This window comes from Capsicum annuum, chromosome 6, assembly GCF_002878395.1.
Source record: "Capsicum annuum cultivar UCD-10X-F1 chromosome 6, UCD10Xv1.1, whole genome shotgun sequence".
Taxonomy (NCBI): domain Eukaryota; kingdom Viridiplantae; phylum Streptophyta; class Magnoliopsida; order Solanales; family Solanaceae; genus Capsicum; species Capsicum annuum.
This window is the reverse complement of record NC_061116.1, coordinates 351,245-371,247: the sequence shown is the minus strand read 5'-3', so window position 1 is coordinate 371,247 and position 20,003 is coordinate 351,245. Positions and strand designations below refer to the sequence as shown.

The window sequence follows — 20,003 nt, the reverse complement described above, 5'->3', positions numbered from 1 at the left end:
TGTACTACTGAACCCTTACTAAAAATTGTGTATCCGCTCTGACTAAGCCATATCGGTTATCTTTTTTCCGCTTCTTGCTCGGACATAGTATTCAATACTCATATTATAACATCGAAAAGTTTTACTTTATCTAATGATCAATTTGATGAAATCGTATTATATTTTACTAATTTTTTTTAAGAGTAATAAAAATTGAAACTTTATTGAGAAATTTGCTACTATTAATGGGGAGAGATGTTCATTATATTCTTAACCTCATTAAAAACCACCAGTTCTGTCGGAAAGCAATTCAACAAATTCATGCTCAGTTAGTATTTATCACTGCTGAAAACACATCAAGTCCAGCTTCTGCAATACCCATTTTACTAACTCTGTGGAACTCTTTAATTCGGCATTATTCTCTTGGTATTTATCCACAAGAATCTTTTTTGTTGTTCAAGCATTTGAAGTTTCAATGTGGACGCATTGTATTCTTTGATAGCTTTACGTATTCGTTCTTGATTAAAGGATCAGCTAATTTAGGAGAGTTTCGTGTTGGGAAACAGGTTCATTGTTTGAGTTTAAAGGATGGTTTTGAATCCCATGTTTACGTGCAAACTGCATTGGTTAATATGTATGGTGAATGTGGGGTTTTGGGAGAAGCGAAGAAGGTGTTCGATGAAATGCCTGTGAGAAATTGTGTGACGTGGAATGCTTTGATTAGTAGTTTTGTTAAATGGGGGGATGTTAGCGTTGCGAGGGGATTGTTTGATTTAATGCCGGAGAAGAATGTTGTTTCTTGGACGGGTATTATCGATGGTTATACGCGGATGGGGAGGTTTGATGAGGCGTTGTCGTTGTTTAAGGAGATGGTCGTGGTTGAAGGGATTAAACCGAGTGAAGTGACACTTTTGGCGATTTTCCCGGCTATTTGGAATGTTCGGTGTTTAGAGTGTTGTAGGATGATTCATGGTTATGGGGAGAAGAGTGGTATTAATGCGTTTGATATACGAGTTGTGAATTCGCTCGTGGATGCTTATGCTAAGTGTGGAAGCATGGAAGATGGTGTGAGAGCTTTTGAGGATATATCGGATGAGAGAAGGAATTTGGTGTCGTGGACGTCAGTAATATCGGGATATGCAATGCATGGGATGGCAAAAGAAGCTTTTGATAGTTATAAGATGATGGTGGATGAAGGTATTGAACCAAATCGGATAACGTTTTTGAGTATGCTCAATGCTTGCAGTCATGGAGGTTTAGTGGATGAGGGGCTCGAGTTTCTTAGAAAGATGGTTGATGAGTTTGGGATTCAACCAGACATTAAGCATTATGGTTGCTTGATTGACATGTTGGGGAGGGAAGGTAGGTTAGAAGAAGCAGAAAAGATAGCGTTGGAGATACCTAATACGATGTCTAATGTTGTGATTTGGAGAACGTTGTTGGGTGCTTGTAGCTTTCATGATAATGCAGATATGGGAGAAAGAGTTATGCAGAAGATTATGGAGATGGAAAACAAGTATGGTGGCGATTATGTGCTTCTTTCTAATATCCTTGCAGGTATGGGCAGGTACGTGGATTCTGAGGGTGTGAGGCGAGTGATGGACGAGCAAAATGCAATCAAAGCTCCCGGTATTAGCTTTACTTAATGTAAGTTTGTAAACTGACAGATACATTGTTCATAACTCAAATTTCGTTGAATTGTTCAAATTGGTGTTTCTGCATTTCCTAGTTTATTCCGTTAGGATCGGTTATGTAAATTCTCACTAGAACTTCCAAATAGAAACAGATTTAATGGGTGTTCCCTTCCATCCAACTAGGAGAGCCTTCCCGCCATTTTGAACAATGCAGGAACTGCCATGAGAAAATTGCTCGAGAATCAGTTTTGCTTGATACCGAGATGACTCACTGACCTCCATTTCCACCATTCCAAACCTTGCAAAGTATGCTCTCCATACATCAAGCTTCACATTCCGGGTGAACCTTTCTGCACCCTCAGCTGCAACCATATTCCGGATACCTTCACCGATGTGGTATACTTCAATCCTCTTTCTGACCAAATTGTCTCTATCCATGCAGTCCTCGAAGCAATCAAAAAGAACACTATAAAAGAAAATTGCCTCTACAAAACGGTTCAAAAATGAAGGTGAATTATGGTTCGCTTCAATTTCACAAACAACCACCACAGCTGGTCTTAGTCCTCTGATTACTCGCATCGTGTTGTCCAAATTATCTTGCCTGCAGATCATTGTCCTTAGTACAGTGTAACAATAGACAGCCACGATTTCATCTTCTTTAACATTGACTGATTCTGCCGTGAGATCTTTCATGTCGGACATAAAGACCATAGCAAATGAAAACGGAAGATTCAAGGAATTGGCAAAACTTTGTAATCTCTTGCCTGTTTCTTCAATCTCCTCTTTTTCTTGGTGTCCAATGGCTGTTATCTTCAAAAGCTCAATTGGACGGTCGCGTTGTTCTGCAAGAGCTTGCATCAAGCCCGTACACTGAATTCCACTTCTGATATTAAAGTCAACCAAATGAATCTTGGTTGCACCTTTAACATTTTCAACTATCGCCTGAATTCCTGCGAATTGCATTACTTGACTGAAGGGAATTTCCGTGTGGCAGGTTAACGCTTCAGGTGTAGTACCTAACGCCAGAGTGCTTAAAAACCTTAATTTTCTTTCGAAACTTGGGGACCTTCCTATTTTGTGATCAATCCTTTCTTGTAAAGCTTCACCAAAATAGAAACAAAGTCTCTGGATCGGATTACCTATTCGAGACATAAATAAGTGAATAAATACGTACTCTCTCTAACAGCTTAAGTTTTTTAGATGAAATGAACTGAATTCAACCTTACCTGTAGCAGATGCCTTCCACAGGCAGCGCGCAATAGATTGGCTAGCCAAATGAAATTGCTGCTGATCCACTTCTTCCGCGGCAGCTAAAAGGAGGTGAACAAGTTCCATGTCCTTTGTTTGTTCTATGGAAAGTCCCGTAAGTGATGAAGCATACGGATGTATAAACATGGAAAGACCGTCTACCTTGTGGGTGGAGTACTGGATGTATCTTTCTCCAGCAATTCGCAAGATTTCTTCTGTTGACAACTTAGGTATGTTACTTACACGAGCTTCGTTCCTGCATACGTTGCTCAAGTTTTCCTCGCTTGATTTCTTGAACAACCTCCCACAATTGTTCAAGAGCTCCAAAGATGCTAAAGAAATGGAATTTGTTTTCTCGTCATGGAAACCGCCAAGCCTTGGCACCTGAGGCTGAATGCCATTAGATGCTTCGGGGGTCACTTGCAAGACCATATTGGAAGAATCATCAATTTGTGTCCAATGATCTGAAATGTTTTGTCGCTGATCTTCCAATAACTCAACTTGTTTGTCTGATGTATTCTTATGATGTTTGTCGTCAAATACAGCGTAAAGAGAATCAAGATCCTCACTGTCCAATTCATACCATGGATCTACGAAGCTATTGTTGATCAATTCATTTCTCCCACACTCTTGAAGATGCTCGTGACTATCCATGATCTGAACTCCAGGACTAGTGAAGTGCTCGGCTTTCGGTGACCTGTGTTTTACTGCTGGAATGTATATATCAACGGAATTCACTCAGTACGAGGTCAACAAGGTTGAAAGTGAAGTTTTTGTCCTCGCGAAGCAAAATAACCTGGTCGTGGTGAAAGTTTAAAAGATTGAAGCTGCGGTGATTTTGTATCCATGCCTGGGACAAGCAGAGAGTCTAGATGAAAGACCGTCCTCTTAACATAACGGTATTGTTCGTATCTCTAAGAGAAACTTTGACTGCAGTAGCCAACGTCATAGGCCTCAACGACTTTGTTTGATCGCGGATTTTATGCATTTGGACAATGAGACTGTGAGATACTGTCAAATGTAATGCCATAGTTGGAAAGAAATGACAAAAGGGAAAAATTAAGCACAAAGGTTCAGATGGATCATAAAAGAAAGAAAAAGTTTTGCAGGCCAAGTATTTGTCTTATTTTAGTTATGACAAGGCACTTTTCTTGTACATAACAAAATCAACTTCAGGTCCAGTGCACTGAAGCTCCAGTTATGCGCGGGGTCTGGGGAAGGACCAGACGATCAGAGTCTATTGTATGCAGCCTTACCTTACATTTCTGCAAGAGACTGTTTCACGGCTTGAATCGTGACCTCTTGGTCGAATGTAAGTTAGATCATAGATGATAGAAACCTTCAAATGTAAAAGTTTCATATGCGGCTAAGCCCAAAGAGTCCGCTCCAGATAGATTTCTCGATCATAATTTGAACGAATATTTGTATTTGCATTTGTTTTACTCAAAAATAAAAAAAAATACATACATGTCCCCTTCTTCGACAAAGCAGAAACAATAGACAGCATCTAGTACCCCCTTAAACTATTGTCGAATTTGCTACGATACATTCCAACTTCACACGATCCCTATTACCCCACGAACTACATTTTAGCATATCTTTGTCATCCTTTTTAGCTGACGTGGGCTCCATTTTATGTAATAAAGGTGTCACGTCAGCACAAAAGGGTGACAAAAATACGCTAAAATTGAGTCCAGGAGGTAATAGGACCCCTGTGAAGTTGGAGTGTGTCGTTGCAACTTTGGCCATAGTTCGTCGGGGGGGGGGGGGGGGGGGGGTTACAACTGTTTAACAGAGACAGCAACGGAAAATGTCAAAACTCTTATCTCAGACCTTGTCATCATTTCTTGTACAACAGCCTGCATTGTCTGACTCCATGTTGTTCGGACTCTTCAAAAATGTCAGCGAGTGCGTGTCGGATTCACTTAAAGTAGTGTATTTTTGGAGAATACGACACGAGTGCGGCATCAAAAGTGAAGAGTCCGCGCAACTTAGGTCTGAATCAACCACATTCCCACAGAACAACACAAAATTTAGCCAAACAAGTGCTTTAACAACCTTAACCATACCAATTGCCACAGTCACATAATACAACCACCAACCAACACTACCAATCAAGTCCCTTTTCACCTCAGCTACAACAACTAATGACTCAACTTCATCCCTCAACTTGCACCACCACAACAAACCGAAACTCAGAGCCATAGCCACCTTCTCGACGTACCTATCCTCCGCCTCAGCTCCAAAAACCGTGTCATCCACAACCGGCTTCACTACTTTCTTCGACCAAAACAATGTCGTCTCATGCAATCCCAAGAAAAACAAACTCCTCGTCACCAACCACAGTCTCTCGTGACCAAAACCAGAACCATCTACTCCAACGGCTATACTACCTTCTATCCCTACACACGCGCAAATCTGAAACGCGAAGAGCAAAAACCACGAAGCACAAACACGAGGTCTAGCCATCATGTGATCGGACAAAGTCCGTCCTGTCAAGCACTGAGACAAAGCAGAAATGCTAACAAATGGGACTAGTAGGTGAAGAAGGGTAGGATTGACATATATGTAGAGCCTAACAAGAAGTGTATCGGGCACCATGTAAGCTGACGTGGCAATGAGATATCGCACTACTGACAACCTCGCGAGGACGATGAAGGTAAGAGGTAGGAGAAGGCTGAGGAGGATAATGGTGAGACATTGAAATGACTCTCTTAACATGTTAGCAGCATACTCACAAACTGAAATCACTTTCTCTTCTTGTTGGTATAATTCCGAACTCGAATCCATTTAACGTAATTTTAATCGTTAAAAAAAGGACAGTCTGGCGCACTAAATAAGGAATTGTTTTCTTTTTGAGAAGTACATAAAGGATGAAGAGTATATATAGTTTGATCAAAATTATAAAGTGGTTTCCACGATTATATTCTTTGCATAAGGTTGACATATAATATATAATTTCATTTCTCTAATGAGTTTGGTGTGTACATTATTAATTTATGGGAAAAGGGTCAGATATGCCACTCAATTATCAAAAATGACTCATTTATGCCATTCGTTAAAAGTTGGGCTCATTCATGCCATCGCCGTTACAAAATTATGTAACAGTTTTGTAACGGCGATGGCATAAATGAGTTCAACTTTTAATGGATGGCATAAATGAGTCATTTTTGATAGTTCAGTGACATATTTGAACCTTTTCCTTAATTTATTGAACTTATAATAAAATAATATCAATGGTACTTTAGTTTATTCTTTTTTCAACAGACCCACTTGCGAAATTACATTGAATATGTTATTGTTGTTCTAGCTCAACATAGTAATAGGCCACGACGTAGCCATATATAGTTAGTGGCGGATCTATCCTTTGCAGAGAGGGTTCATCCGAACCCCGTTCGGAGAAAAATTATGCTATATATGCATGGTTAGAATTATTTTTTATGTATAAATATTAGATTTTGAATCCACTTCGGTTAGTTCATATGTTCCATTATGAACCCCTTTGTGCATATCCTGGATCGGCCACTGTATATAGTGATGAATAATCAGTCGAACGCCCTTTATTAATGATTATCATACGTAGTCACGCAGGGGCGGAGCTACCCTTTGCCGAGGTGGTTCATCCGAATCCCCTTCAGCGAAAAATTATGCTATATATGCATCGTTAAAATTAATTTTTATGTATATATATTAGATGTTGAACCCCCTTTGATTAGTTCGTATGTTCACTTATGAACCCCTTAGTGAATATTCTAGCTCCGCCACTGTAGTCACGTACATAGAGATAAGTATTCTGTACCACATCGAATCATGGCCAAAGTTGCTACGACACACTCAAACTTTACAAGGTCCTATTACCTCCATGAACTCAACTTAAGTGTATTTTTATCACCCTTTTGTGCTGACGTGATACTTTTATTACATAAAAATGGAGCCCACATCAAAGGTGTCATGCCAGCTAAAACGATTGACAAAAATACACTAAAATTTAGTTTAAGGTTAACCTAACCTCCGTAAAGTTGGAGTATGTTGTAGCAAATTTGGTCACGGTTCAGGGTTACTAGATGCTTTACTCATATTAATATATTAACCAAAAAAACATTATGCATAGTTTATTTGCAACTTAAATATTGTTGTTAGATACTAATTAATTAGACTTGATTTTGTTCCTTTTTTTGGAGTGAAATTATTTAATTATAAGTTGATCGTGACAAGAACAAATGCCACCAAATGCAACGTGATGACATTATACATGTGTCCTTTTAATTCTTCAACAAATTTGCTACGACACATTCCAACTTCACGAGGTCCTATTACCTCTCTGAACTAAGTTTTAATGTATTTTTGTCATTCTTTTTAGCTGACGTGACACCTTTTGTCAACCTTTTTAGCTGACGTGGGCCTTATTTTATGTAATAAAAGTACCGTGTCAGTAAAAAAAGGTGACAAAATATGCTAAAATTGAGTTCAGGAATAATATATAGGCTTGGTGCAAGTTTTCTTGGCTTATTGTACATCATTTCAACCCTTAGTGCCTGCAAAGCTGCTTTCTTGGTGGGGTTCGGGGTGGTTTTCGGTTGCAGAGGTAGTAAGCCTCCGCGATATTAGCGTGCCAGATTAGTTATATAGTGCAACATGATAAATATTTATTGTAGCAGATTAGTAACATGTTGAAACACAACTTGAACTCGATTCCAACAGACACGTCGTCTACTGCAACAGGGTAGATATAGATTATAGATTATCGCAACCTCTTGTGCAAAACTATTGAAAAAAAATAAGAAATACATATTCTAATTTTTAAAAATAAATACTACTTTTTAATCAAAAAAGATAATTACTTTGCCCCTGTGAAGTTGGAGTGTATCGTAGCAACTTTGACCAGAGGGTACTGAATGCTTATCTGTTTAAACAACCACAGAGGACTTTGCAATATTTGGCATTTGCACCCAAAGACATGCATCGATTAATACATCGAATACCTACTACTTCCCATAAGCACATGTACCGGCTCACATGCACCTCGACTGATTCCCCTAGTATTAGCTACCTTCCACAAGCACAGACATCCGATAACTCTATTGCGATATTTGGCATTTGAACCCAAAGACATGCATTGATTAATACATTGAATACCTACTACTTCTCACTAGCACATGTATCAGCCTGTATGTACCTCGACTAATTCCCCTGGTATTAGCTACCTTCCACAAATTGGTGAGCAATTGAGAGTTCGGAGAGGAGATCAATATAGGTGAGCAACACATGCAGGTGATTAAATTGGTAGAACATGGAGTTCTACGTACAGTTATGTTGCTAGATCAGACTCTTCAAAAATGTTGACGCTTGCGTATCGGATACTCCAAAGTAGTGCATTTTCGGAGAGTCCGACACGAGTGTGGCAACATTTTTCAAAGTCTGAGCAACATAGTACTACAGCACCTTAGAACAATTCAAAGGGCTGTTTCATGCTGCGGCAGAAAGACAGTAAAGGTAAGTTCTCAGTCAGGTCAGCATGCGGAGATTTAAAGACAGACGGAGTCAACAAACTAATAGAAGTGAATACAACTTCTCATAACAGCCGCGATATGAAGTGTTCAAGGAACGTTTCACTGGAAACCATAATACGGCCAATAGTTTAGGAACACGATCCATGGAGTAATCGACAAATACAAAAGAAAATAGAAACCAACAAGAAAGAATAGCCCTGTCGTCAACAATGTTAGCTGGCCTTTTCATCCTGCATCGTTTCATGAATTGCCTTGTAGCACTTGAGACTGCAAAGAGGAACGTTTGTCTTGGAATCACGGTACTTGTATGTGTTCTCACAGGAAGGACCAGCACATTTCTCACGAGGGGGTGGATAACTGGAGTATAGCGACAAAAGCACAAACAGTAAGGATGAACGATATCAGACACCAACCATATTACCGAAATGCTACATTGGAAAATGAGGACGAATGAGAAGTAGTGACAATCCTTACCTGCAAGGCTTGGAGTCGAAAATACTTGGCAAACCAATATCATGAGAAAACGTCACAGTAGTTCCAGAAGGGCCCATAACCGTTCTGATAGTGTTTGGTGGAAGCTCTTTGGCAGCCTTCTGCCAGACACAACAATTAATTGATCATCAGCTTGATAACATTAATGAAATTGAAACTTAGCGACAAATATGATACCTGTGCTAACTCTTCCTGCTCCTTCTTTAGTTTCTCTTCTCGCTTCTTCCTGCTGGAACCTTGACCTCGTATTTTTCTAATAGCCTCGGCCTGCAAAATTCAACAAGTTATGCTCATTTCAGTGTTATTGAAAAAAACGGCAACACATCATAAGCAAGAACCAAAACAAGGGCAAACCTCTGATTCCCGAGCTGCCTTCTCATGTTGCATTTGACGTTTCTGATTAGCCTTTGCTCTTTTCAGTTGCAGCTCAACTTCTGAGAGATTCTGCTTTTGTTCTGTCAAAATAGAAGGGATGACAAGATAAATTTTGTACTATCGAGGAAATGAATAACACTGCGAGATATGAGTGAACACAAAATTTTCTCACTTTGAGGCGGTGCTGGAGGTAAACCGCTGGGAAACTCAATCAGATCGACAGAGGAAGTAGAGGAATCCTTTTTTAACAGAAGAGCCCATTGTCGTGTTGTGAGACCTATTTCTCTCTTTGTTTCAACTGGTGTCTCAGACGACTCCTTCATTTCTTTCTCCTTTTTCTTAGACCGACTGGCCTCTCCATCAGACGATAGTTCTTTCTTCTCATAATCAGTATTCTCAGAACCTTGACTTGATATTCTCTTCGCTTCTTTGCCTGAGAGAAGAGCCCGTTGTCGTTTTGTGAGAGCTCTTTCTCTCTTTGTTTCAACTGGTGTCTCAGTCGAGTCCTTCTTCTTCGTCTGCTTGGCCTCTCCATCAGGTAATAGTTCTTTCTTCTCATGATCAGTATTCTCAGAACCTTGACTTGATGTTCTCTTAACTTCTTTGCCTGACAGAAGAGCCTGTTGTTGTTTTGTACGGCCTACTTCACTCTTTGTTTCAACTGGTTTCTCAGACGACTCCTTCAGTTGTTTCTCCTTCTTAGACCGCTTGGCCCCTCCGTCGGACAATAGTTCTTTCTTCTCATAATCAGTATGCTCAGAACCTTGACTTGTTATTCTATTAACTTCTTTGCCTGACAGAAGAGCCTGTTGTCGTTTTGTACGGCCTACTTCACTCTTTGTTTCAGCTGGTGTCTCAGACGACTCCTTCATTTGTTTATCCTTCTTCTTCTTCGTCTGCTTGGCCGCTTCATCAGATAATATTTCTTTCTTTTCGTTATCAGTACGCTCAGAACCTTGACTTGTTATTATCTTAACTTCTTTGCCTGACAGAAGAGCCCGTTTTGTACGGCCTGTTTTGCTTTTTGTTTCAACTGGTGTCTCAGATGACTCCTTCAGTTGTTTATCCTTCTTCTTCGTCTGCTTGGCCGCTGCATCAGATAACATTTCTTTCTTTTCGTTATCAGTACGCTCAGAACCTTGACTTGCTATTCTCTCAACTTCTTCGCCTGACAGAAGAGCTCGTTGTTGTGTTGTTCCGCTTTTTGTTTCAACTGGTGTTTCAGACGACTCCTTCATTTGTTTATCCTTCTTCTTCGTCTGCTTGGCCGCTACATCAGATAACATTTCTTTCTCTTCGTTATCAGTACGCTCAGAACCTTGACTTGCTATTCTCTTAACTTCTTCGCCTGACCTTGCAACATCTTCCAACATTTCAGACTTATCGACCTTCAAACCTCCGATAGTTGATTCTTTCCCCAAATTAAGCTTCTCCGAGTTGTGAATTTTCTCATCCTCTTCGTCCTCATCAAGCCAATCCAAAATAAGCCTCCTTGTCAACTTCTTGCTCTTACGCTTTTTAGGTGGCTTGTCTTCTTGTTTTATAAATACATTCTTCGTTGGCTTCTTCTCTTTATCGCTCTTTCTGGCACCAGAAGTGCCTCCTGGTAAATCCTCTGATGAAATTCTGCGCGATCCACTTGGACTATCCTGAAATCCAGAGAGAACGGCGGTTAAATTGAAAAATAAGCATGACTACGGGATAATTTATGGTCGCATAAATGAATGATAAAGATTTACTATCAATGCGTATAGATGTTGTCGATCAAGTGTTCTCTTTTCCACATTTCGGATGCTAAACGGAACTAGTACACCCTCCGTTCATGTTTACTTGTTCATTTATGACTCGACACACCCCATACAAACCAATAAGTAAAATGCCAATTTGGCTATATCACCGCTAATATTCTTATGCGGCCTCCCCTCCGAACCAACCATACTTTAGAGATTCGAGTGGATTTAGAGAATCCGAAAGATTACCTTGAGCTTGCTACAAACTTGAGGAGTGAGATTCTGCCGAGGCCGAGAGGAATCAGAAGGTTGTGCACTTTTAGAAGATCCATCAGAACTGTTTTTGGTTTGAATGATGTGTGTCGCACCACCAACTTTCAGCTTTATCCTTTTCACCTTGGTATCATTAGCTATACCGTCCCCAGCATTCCCACCAAGCCTGGAATTCGTATCATCTCGCTGACGTGAATTTTTATATGTCGCGCTAGATCCCCCATCCTCCTTGTTCTTTTTAGAAGAATTATCACCTTTGAGGTCGTCGTGGATTCTCCCTTCAGCATTAGCATCATCAGTTTGCTCGTCCCTAGAGACCCTACGATCTTTATCTGAAAGTGATTCAGGAAATATCGAATTCTCTGTCCTAGGTCGCCGCAGTGTGGGGCTTCTTTTCTTTCTAACATAAGTAATGAGCCCTTCTTTACGATTACCAGTACCAGTGTCATTCATGATGTATACGAATAATCTGCACCATCACAAGCAAATGTGTACCGATTAGATTGTTAGAAGTCCACGATACAAAGCTCGAGCTAGATGAACTTGGAAACTGCTACACCTTTTATAAGACCATCGTGGAAAACCATTTTTAACAGAAAATCATGACGAGAAAACAAACGTTCAGCAAAAAATTTTGAAGGAAAAGCTACCAAAAAGGATTGAAAATTCCGGTTTTAGCATCAAAAAACTGCTCCACGCGTCATAAGGAAAGCTAAAGATGAAAATGTATCATCGATAAATTGAAATGATCACCAGAATGGCGTTGAAATTTTAGACAAAACAAGCAGATAAAACCCCCCAAATGAATCTAAGAAAAACACACACCTCAGGAGCTTGTTACAACACGGCGCATCAGTTGAATGAAACAACAACAACAACAACAAAAAAAAAAAGGACGATCAAGCGAATCTTGATAAAAGAAAAAGAGATGAAAACTGCAAGAGTACTCTATGGAGGCAGCGGAGAAGAGATGGTTTTTTTTTTTGCTATGCAGTAGGTTTAGAGAAGTTTTAAATGCTGCTAGATTTGATATAAAGACAACTGAGATTCATGTAATCTGTTTCATTTTGAATTTTCTTTTTTTTTTTTTTTCCAAATGTGAACTGTTTACTTCCTGTATTGAATGCACCTTTAGCCAAACTATAATTGGCTTTATTCGCCGCTTTACTAATCTTCTCCTCGTTTTCATCACCTTCATCATCGCCATCTCTTCCGTTTTCACCACTTTGTTCTTCTTTCTGCACAGTGTTTTGGACTCATGCGAAAAGTCGAGAACAAACAGGTTGTTTCTTTATGTGATGAACTGACAAATGCCAGCAGTTAGAGCTATGATTACATTGATAGTTTTGTTTTAATGCAAAGCATAGTTCATCCTCGAGTCTATCGGAAACAATTTATAGTCTTTAAAGTAGGTTGGATTCGCGCGTATTCTACTTTCTTCAAATTTCATTTTGCGAGATTATACTGAATGGATACTAGATTAATGTTTGTGTTATTTTCATGCGTTATATATCTATATATGCTATATGTCACGAATTCAAGCCTTGGAAACAGCCTTTGATAGAAATGCAAGGTAAGACCCTTCTCCGGACACCGTACATAGCGGTAGCTTTAGTGCACCGAGTTGCCCTAGTGAATAACTGCACTTAGAAATGGTAATGATCTGAGAAACAAGTGATTTAGTTGATTTATTAAGTGAGATGCTAATAGAATGTAATATAAGATGTTGCAATTTTTATGATATTTCCAGATAAAAATCTACAACCGCTCGTTATAACAACATTTTCACTACAGCGGCTTGATTTTTTTAGAATTGATTTTCCATGTTATTTTTAAATTTCTTATAACGATGTTAATTCTACCTATAAAAACGGTGACGTCATGGTATGCTCTTTGTAAAATCACCTTTCTATAACAGTATACTTAAATATTATATAATATTAATATTTTGTAAAAAAATATATTATGTACTATATAAAATATAAGTACCCCACCCTCAAACTACAACTGAAGCCGCTATGGCACACCTTTACGGGGTTTCTATTACCCCCTAAACTCATTTTTTCTATACTATTATTTTGTTTTGCTGATGTGGCTGCCAAGTTGCAGAATATTATCGATTCTCATTTTGTGCTGACTTGGCAACAATGTCAGCACAGAGCAAATAAAGAAAAAATAAGTTCAGGGTGGTAATAGGACCCTGTAAAGTTTAGGTGTGTCACAACATCTCATATGGAGTTTGACGCGCGTCACTATACTTTTATACTCCTTTTTGCTGACGTGGCTGCCAAATAGCCGAACCCACTAGTGGTACAGTTTGCGTATATTTTTGATCCTTTTCAGACCCCACTAAGTAGAAATACACTGGGTATGTTGTTATTGTAATATATATACAATCATTCAACACCTTGTTACAACATGCACAATAGTTGAATTAGAAAAAAAAAAAAAAAATAGACCCCGAATGGATCTTGAAATAGAAAAAGAGATTAAAACTGAAAGACTCGAGGTGGTAGGGGCGGCTCAAGGATAAGGTTAGTAAAACGTTTGCTTTAGGCTGTGATTTCAATTTCACTTGAAATAAGAATAAAGATTGTGAAATAAGTTTAATAAAATATCTAATAAAGAAAGACAGAAGATTGTGAAATAATTGACCACGTTCTTATCAATTTATACTCATTAACACAAAATATGATGAATTACCAGAATAATGACACCACTTTCTCCATTTTATGACTGCTAATTGTTATGCACTTTATTATTTTTATTTTAATAATAAAATGCACCAACACTATCTAAGTTTTACCAGAAATATTTTAAAACTTTAAACTAAATAACTCAAACGTCATATTTATAAATAAAGTTTTAACAACAACATCCAAGTTAGTGCATTAGAAACAAATGAAATAACATCTTATTTTATTAACTAGAATTAATTCTTAAGAGGATCGAGCTCTGATACCATATTAAGATGCTCCATCAATGGAGTTTAGAAGAGAAAAGAGAACAATTAAAAGGGCTGTCTAACAAAGAAGATTACACGGTGTATCCAAAAGACAGTTAAGGTAAGTTCTCACACAGATCAGTATACAGATTTTAATAGATCAAACAGGACAGTTGGCCTTCGATGCTGATACGAAAAGTCAAGATCAATCCCTTTCAAGATGAATTGCTTTGCATGGCTCTCCGCCAAGTTGAAGATGAATTGTTTAGTGCATTACTATTTTGGCGTAAACAAGATACCTAGAGGAAGCAGAATCAATTTTGGATGTGTTAGATTACATATATACAACCTGCTTTTAGATCTTCTTTTTAAGTTTACACAGCTTGTGTAGACGTCATCTAATTTAAATATATATAGTACTGTTACCATTCTCAAAATGATTCTATCCAAATTTGATCTCAACTTACGTATTACAAGTATGGCATTACCAGAACTCGAACCATGCATGCATATGATCCCAACAATCAAAAGTATCCTGAAAAACACAAACGGAGTCAACAAACTAATTGAAGTGAATACAACACGTCTCATACCAGCTCGGATACAAAGTGTTCAAGAAACGTCTTGACTGAAAAGGCTAAAATCCACCATAATACGACCAATAGTTTTGGAATAGAGTAATTCAGAATTACAAAAGAAAGAATAGCCCTCTCCTCGATAAGTTGTTCACAGTTGTGTTCTGAATTACGCGATATTATTGAGAAAGAAAAGAATTCACAACAATGCTAGCTCCTGCATCTTTTCATGAATTGACTTGTAGAACTTAAGACTGCAACGGGGAAGGTTTGTTGTCAAATCCCCGTACTTGTATGTATTCACACGGGAAGGACCGACACATTTTTCACGAGGGGGAGGATACGGAGTATAGCAACAAAACCACAAAGCACAACCAGTAAGTACCTTAAACGAACATTAATCACAAAAGTAAGGATGAACGATATCCAGACTCCATCCATACCGAAATGCTACAGTGGAAAATGAGGACGAAAGGGAAGTGGTGACGATCCTTATCGGCAAGTCCAGAATGCTCTTTTTGTTGCGTGCCCAAACAATCATAGAAAGTTTTTCTCAAATGAAGGTAACCTTTTTATTTCATTTATGCAAAATTGCTAGTGTTTAGTTCTGATTTTGTTTATTTGGTTCAATATGAATGGATGGATGTTTCTCGATAACGAAGGGTCAAAAATACCCTTCAACTTTGTGATTTAGAGCAGATATACGACTGGTTAAAAAAGTTTTGCATATATACTCTCGCCATCTAACAAGTGGTTCATATAAACCCTTGTCGTCTAACAAATGTTGATGTTACATTGTAGAATGTAAATAACGTTCATCTACAATTTGTGCTTGCTGCAGCATCAAAGGTAAACCCGGTACACCTTGAGTATTTCCGTTTCTCTGGTAGGATGATTGCATTAGCTTTAATCCACAATGGACAAATTGGAGTTGTCTTCGGAGGACGTTGGAGACGCATATCCATTCTTGCACGATATCTTCAAGCATAAACCGTATATGGATGCAGAGACGGTGGATCAAGATGTTCTAGTTTGACGTTTGTCTGTGGAATAGAGCAGTTGGGCTCCGGAAAAGAAATAGAGCTTTGTCCCAACAAAAAAGATATTGTCGTGGACAGTAAGAATCGGGAAACATATGTTAACCTTCTTATTAGACATCACTATGAGCAGATAAGAGTATTTTTCAAAAGGTTTTATGCTGATGTAATGACTACGTCAAAACTCCAATCCTTTTTCCGGTGTCTTAATCTTGAAGATCTCGACTTAATGCTTGATGGTAGAAGTGATGTTTCTACCACCAAGCATTAAGTTCAGCTCTTTAAAGATTAAGACACCGAAAAAAGGACAGGAGCTTTGACGTAGTTATTACATCAACAAAATCTTTAAAAAAAATACTCTGTCTACTAAGCAATTGATGTTATAAAGTTTGTCTAATAAGAAGATTAACATACCTTTCTCGATTCTTGATGGCCACGACAGTATCTTTCTCGTTCAGACAAAACTCTTTTTCTTTCCTAGAGCCCGACAACCCAACTTCGCAAACAAATGTCAAACTTAGAACATACCGATCCACCATCTCTGCATTCATATCCAGTATATGCTTGCAGCTATTGTACAAGAATGGATCTGCGTCCTGCAAATTGCAAGAAGAATATGCGACGAAACACAACTCCAAATTGTAAATTATGCATAAAATCTAACGCAATCATTCTACTAGAGAAACGGAAATACTCAAGGTGTAAAAGATTCACCTTAGATGTTGCAGCAAACACAAATTGTGGATGGGCGTTATTTATATTCTAACAATAAGAGCAATTTATATAAAAGGGAACAAGGCCAAATATGTATGCACCATTTGTTAGACGACACAGATATATATGAATTACTTGGTAGATGGCGAGAGTATATATTCACAAATATTTTAATGAGTGGTATATCTGCTATAAATCACAATGACCCTTCGTTGTCGAGAAACATCCATTCATATTGGAACCAAATAAGAAACAAACACTAGGAATCATGCATAAATGAAACAAAAGATTACCTCAATTTGGGAAAAACCTTCTGTTATTGTTTGCGCAATCAACAAAAAGAGCATTCTGAGGGTTGAAGATCTCTTGGCGTACTTATAAAAATCACTTCGTCAATCTTGAAGAAAACGTCACAGTAGTTCCAGCACGGCCCATAACCGTTCTGATAGCGTTTGGTGGAGGATCTTTGGCTGCCTTCTCCTCAGCACGGCCCATAACCGTTCTGATAGTGTTTGGTGGAGGCTCTTTGGCTGCCTTCTCCTCCTGCCAGATACAACAACTAATTGATCGTCAGCTTGATAACATTAACGAAATTGCAGCTTAGCAACATGTAGGATACCTGTGCCAACTCTTCCCGCTGCTTCTTTATTTTCTCTTCTCGCTTCTTCCTGCTGGGATCTTGAACTCGTAATTTGTTAATAGCCTCGGCCTGCAATATTCAACAAGTTTATGTTCATTTCAGCATCATAAAAATCGAAAAACAAAAAAAGTGACACATCATAAGCAAGAACCAAAACAAGGGGAAACCTCTGATTTCCGAGTTGCCTTCTCATGTTGTATTCTACATCTCTGAGAAAGCATTAGCATCATCGGCACACTCATCGCCAGATCGAGACCCTACCATCATTATTTGAAAGTGATGTCAGGGGTGAGTGATCATGGTATTCAAGAAGCATCACATTCTCCGTCCTAGGTTTGCCGCACTGGTAGCAATGAGCTCTTCGTTACGATTACCACCAATATCATCCTTGATGTGTAAGAATAATCTGCTCCATCACAAGTAAATGTGTACCAATTAGATGAACTTGGAAATTGCTACATCAACTTTAAACTACAAGCATGCAAAGACAACAAAAACTTTAATAAGACCATTGCAGAAAACCATTTCTAACAGAATTAAGAAACAAAAGGGAAAACAAATGTTCAGCAAAAAAAATGGAACGAAAAGCTACCAAAAAAGTAAGAAAATCCTGGATTTAGCACCGAAAGTCCTTTAACCCAACACTCCCCGCACTCCCAGGGCTGGACATTTGGAGCGTGGACAATATAAATGAGTTAGAGATGTTTTTTCCTGATATGCAGTAGGGTTAGAGAAGCTTTGAGGAAAACTGAGTGCTGCTTAATTTGATATATAAAGACTCTAATGTAATATCTTCCATTGTATACTACATCTTAAGGTGTCTACATTCATTCTATAACGAAAACAACAACATCTCCCGTATATTTACACGATTGGGTATGTTGTGGAAATATACATCCCGTATATTTACACGATTGGGTATGTTGTGGAAATATACAATGAATGTAGACACATTACGATATAATATACATATCGCTTAGCAAATATGTAGGGATATGATCGAATGTCTTTCAATTCTTTTCTTATTATGTTATAGAATGAATGTAGACACCTTTAGATGTAGTATACATAGCTTAGCAAATATATGTAGGGATATGATAGAATATCTTTCAATTATTTTCTTATTTTAGCCTTAATTAGAGCTCATTGTATCTATACATATACATCTTCATAGACTGAATAATAAACAAATAATTGTCTTTTACATGGTATTAGAGCAAACAGGCTCATCGATCTTGTTTTCATCTGTCTCAAAGTAAGGCTCGATCGACCTTTCTTTGTATCCGTTGGCTCCATTTTAGAAAGAGGTTCAACTAATGTCCGTTCTTCTAGGCGATGTCTTCTGCATCAGGTATATATTTTATAATGTATATATATATATATATTCAAGATACTCAAATACACTATGTTAAGTATACATGATTTCCTAATTTGACAAAATTTTGGTAACATAGATTGAGTAAAGATAACAATAATAATTGTGGCTAATCGAGAAATTTTTATGAACAATTGAACAATAAAAATACCATTTGTCAATCTGAGAAGCATTATAAATAATTTAACAAAATAATTTATTTTTCCTATTTTATTAAATTATTTATAATACTTCTCAGATTGAAAATTCTTATTTTTAATGTTCAATTGTTCGCAAAATTTCTATATGAGCAACAATTATTAATTCACTCGATCTATGTTACTAAATGTTGTCAAATTAGGAAATCATGTGTACTGTACTTAATGCATGTGAGGATCTTGAATATATATATATATGATAATCTTGTATAGATACGCTATAAAATATATACATGATGCAGAAGACATCGCGCAGAAGAACGAAGACCTTAGTTGCATCTCCTTGTCCTAATTTTAGGTTAGCGATGAAAAAGATGTAAAGAAGCTTGCATGATATATTTTAGTTGTTGCTAGCGACTAATCGAATAATTAAAGATGTCGCGATACTTATAATATTTCAAGTTGATTTGATCCGTTTCAAAAGAAATGAAATTGGAAGAAGTTGATGCATATAATATTTGCATGATATATTTTAGTTGTTGCTGGCGACTAATAGTATAATAAGAGACGTCGCGCGCAATATTTATGACATTTCAAGTCGATTTGATCAGTTTTCAAAAGAAATGAAATCAAAAGGAGTTGACGCATATACTATTTGCATGATATATTTTAGTTGTTGCTACCAACTAATAGTATAATAAGAGATGCCGCGCACAATATTTATGACATTTCAAGTTGATTTAATCCACTTCAGAAGAAATGAAATCTAAAGGAGTTGACGCATATAATATTTGCATGATATATTTTAGTTGTTGCTGGCGACCAATAGAATAATTAGAGATGCCGCGCGCAATATCTATGACATTTCAAGTCGATTTTATCCGCTTCAAAAGAAATGAAATCGGAAGAAGTTGACTCATATAATATTTGCATGATATATTTTAGTTGTTGCTGGCGACTAATAGTATAATTAGAGAGGTCGCGCAATATTGATGACATTTCAAGTCGATTTAATCCATTTCAAAAGAAATGAAATCGGAAGGAGTTGACACATATAATATTTGCATGATATATTTTAGTTGTTGCTGGCGACTAATAGAATAATAAGAGATGTCGCGCACAATATTTAAGACATTTCAAGTTGATTTGATCTGTTTCAAAAGAAATGAAATCAGAAGGAGTTGACGCGCGCATATAATATTTGCATGATATGTTTTAGTTGTTGCTGGCAACTAATAGAATAATAAGAGACGTCGCGCGCAATATTTATGACATTTCAAGTCGATTTAATCTGTTTCAAAAGAAATGAAATCGGAAGGAGTTGACGCATGTAATATTTG

General features: G+C 37.7%; 5 protein-coding genes across 12 annotated transcripts; 1 reads left to right on the top strand and 4 right to left on the bottom strand.

Moving 5' to 3' along the window:
- Positions 1–44: 44 nt before the first annotated feature.
- Positions 45–4,335, top strand: LOC107855145 (pentatricopeptide repeat-containing protein At1g09220, mitochondrial). Of its 4 annotated transcripts, none has more exons than XR_001670174.2 (3): positions 45–1,626; positions 2,862–3,091; positions 3,407–4,335. XR_001670174.2 is itself a non-coding variant. In XM_047413367.1 (2 exons), exon 1 carries the CDS (start codon positions 225–227, stop codon positions 1,623–1,625), a length of 1,401 nt encoding a protein of 466 aa, XP_047269323.1. In that variant the 5' UTR covers positions 45–224; the 3' UTR covers position 1,626; positions 2,846–4,335. The 4 variants fall into 4 exon arrangements, 1 of the variants encoding a protein (XP_047269323.1); XR_001670172.2 differs by having other exon boundaries at positions 2,849–3,091; XR_001670173.2 differs by having other exon boundaries at positions 2,846–3,091.
- On the bottom strand, positions 1,641–3,709 carry LOC107855085 (DELLA protein RGL1-like). Its single transcript, XM_016700069.2, has 3 exons — positions 3,658–3,709; positions 2,840–3,571; positions 1,641–2,752 (listed from the first exon to the last, which is right to left on the bottom strand). The coding sequence occupies exons 1-3, from the start codon at positions 3,707–3,709 to the stop codon at positions 1,743–1,745; spliced, it is 1,794 nt and encodes a 597-aa protein (XP_016555555.2). The 3' UTR covers positions 1,641–1,742.
- A 333-nt stretch (positions 4,336–4,668) lies between the features above and the next one.
- LOC107855086 lies at positions 4,669–5,651 on the bottom strand. The gene has a single exon (XM_016700070.2). The coding sequence runs from the start codon at positions 5,649–5,651 to the stop codon at positions 4,689–4,691; it is 963 nt and encodes a 320-aa protein (XP_016555556.2). The 3' UTR covers positions 4,669–4,688.
- Positions 5,652–8,381: 2,730 nt separating this feature from the next.
- LOC107855147 (DNA ligase 1) lies at positions 8,382–12,436 on the bottom strand. 2 transcript variants are annotated; one of them, XM_016700152.2, is made up of 7 exons: positions 12,067–12,436; positions 11,218–11,710; positions 9,411–10,887; positions 9,218–9,318; positions 9,041–9,130; positions 8,846–8,961; positions 8,382–8,728 (listed from the first exon to the last, which is right to left on the bottom strand). In XM_016700152.2, exons 2-7 carry the CDS (start codon positions 11,692–11,694, stop codon positions 8,584–8,586), a joined length of 2,406 nt encoding a protein of 801 aa, XP_016555638.2. In that variant the 5' UTR covers positions 11,695–11,710; positions 12,067–12,436; the 3' UTR covers positions 8,382–8,583. The 2 variants fall into 2 exon arrangements, with proteins under 2 accessions (XP_016555638.2, XP_016555637.2); XM_016700151.2 differs by having other exon boundaries at positions 8,846–8,964; positions 12,067–12,434.
- A 1,692-nt stretch (positions 12,437–14,128) lies between these two features.
- On the bottom strand, positions 14,129–17,881 carry LOC107855149. Of its 4 annotated transcripts, none has more exons than XR_007056315.1 (6): positions 17,744–17,881; positions 17,319–17,557; positions 17,131–17,220; positions 15,146–17,054; positions 14,612–14,720; positions 14,129–14,484 (listed from the first exon to the last, which is right to left on the bottom strand). XR_007056315.1 is itself a non-coding variant. In XM_016700155.2 (4 exons), the coding sequence occupies exons 2-4, from the start codon at positions 17,391–17,393 to the stop codon at positions 16,896–16,898; spliced, it is 324 nt and encodes a 107-aa protein (XP_016555641.2). In that variant the 5' UTR covers positions 17,394–17,557; positions 17,744–17,881; the 3' UTR covers positions 14,836–16,895. The 4 variants fall into 4 exon arrangements, 1 of the variants encoding a protein (XP_016555641.2); XR_007056316.1 differs by having other exon boundaries at positions 14,653–14,720; XR_007056314.1 differs by having other exon boundaries at positions 14,129–14,720.
- Positions 17,882–20,003: the final 2,122 nt, after the last annotated feature.

What these genes read in the sequence shown, in the direction of transcription:
- LOC107855145 (XM_047413367.1), top strand. Translation starts at nt 225, where the DNA reads ATGGGGAGAGATGTTCATTATATTCTTAACCTCATTAAAAACCACCAG.
- LOC107855085 (XM_016700069.2), bottom strand. Translation starts at nt 3,709, where the DNA reads ATGGATACAAAATCACCGCAGCTTCAATCTTTTAAACTTTCACCACGA. An exon ending in TAAACTTTCACCACGACCAG is followed by an intron (nt 3,572 to 3,657) that starts GTTATTTTGCTT and finishes TATACATTCCAG; the next exon opens with CAGTAAAACACAGGTCACCG. An exon ending in GTGGAAGGCATCTGCTACAG is followed by an intron (nt 2,753 to 2,839) that starts GTAAGGTTGAAT and finishes TGTCTCGAATAG; the next exon opens with GTAATCCGATCCAGAGACTT.
- LOC107855086 (XM_016700070.2), bottom strand. Translation starts at nt 5,651, where the DNA reads ATGGATTCGAGTTCGGAATTATACCAACAAGAAGAGAAAGTGATTTCA.
- LOC107855147 (XM_016700151.2), bottom strand. Translation starts at nt 11,694, where the DNA reads ATGAATGACACTGGTACTGGTAATCGTAAAGAAGGGCTCATTACTTAT. An exon ending in AAGTTTGTAGCAAGCTCAAG is followed by an intron (nt 10,888 to 11,217) that starts GTAATCTTTCGG and finishes TCTGGATTTCAG; the next exon opens with GATAGTCCAAGTGGATCGCG. An exon ending in AGGCAGCTCGGGAATCAGAG is followed by an intron (nt 9,131 to 9,217) that starts GTTTGCCCTTGT and finishes TGAATTTTGCAG; the next exon opens with GCCGAGGCTATTAGAAAAAT.
- LOC107855149 (XM_016700155.2), bottom strand. Translation starts at nt 17,393, where the DNA reads ATGAGTGTGCCGATGATGCTAATGCTTTCTCAGAGATGTAGAATACAA. An exon ending in AGGCAACTCGGAAATCAGAG is followed by an intron (nt 17,221 to 17,318) that starts GTTTCCCCTTGT and finishes TGAATATTGCAG; the next exon opens with GCCGAGGCTATTAACAAATT. An exon ending in AGCGGGAAGAGTTGGCACAG is followed by an intron (nt 17,055 to 17,130) that starts GTATCCTACATG and finishes TGTATCTGGCAG; the next exon opens with GAGGAGAAGGCAGCCAAAGA.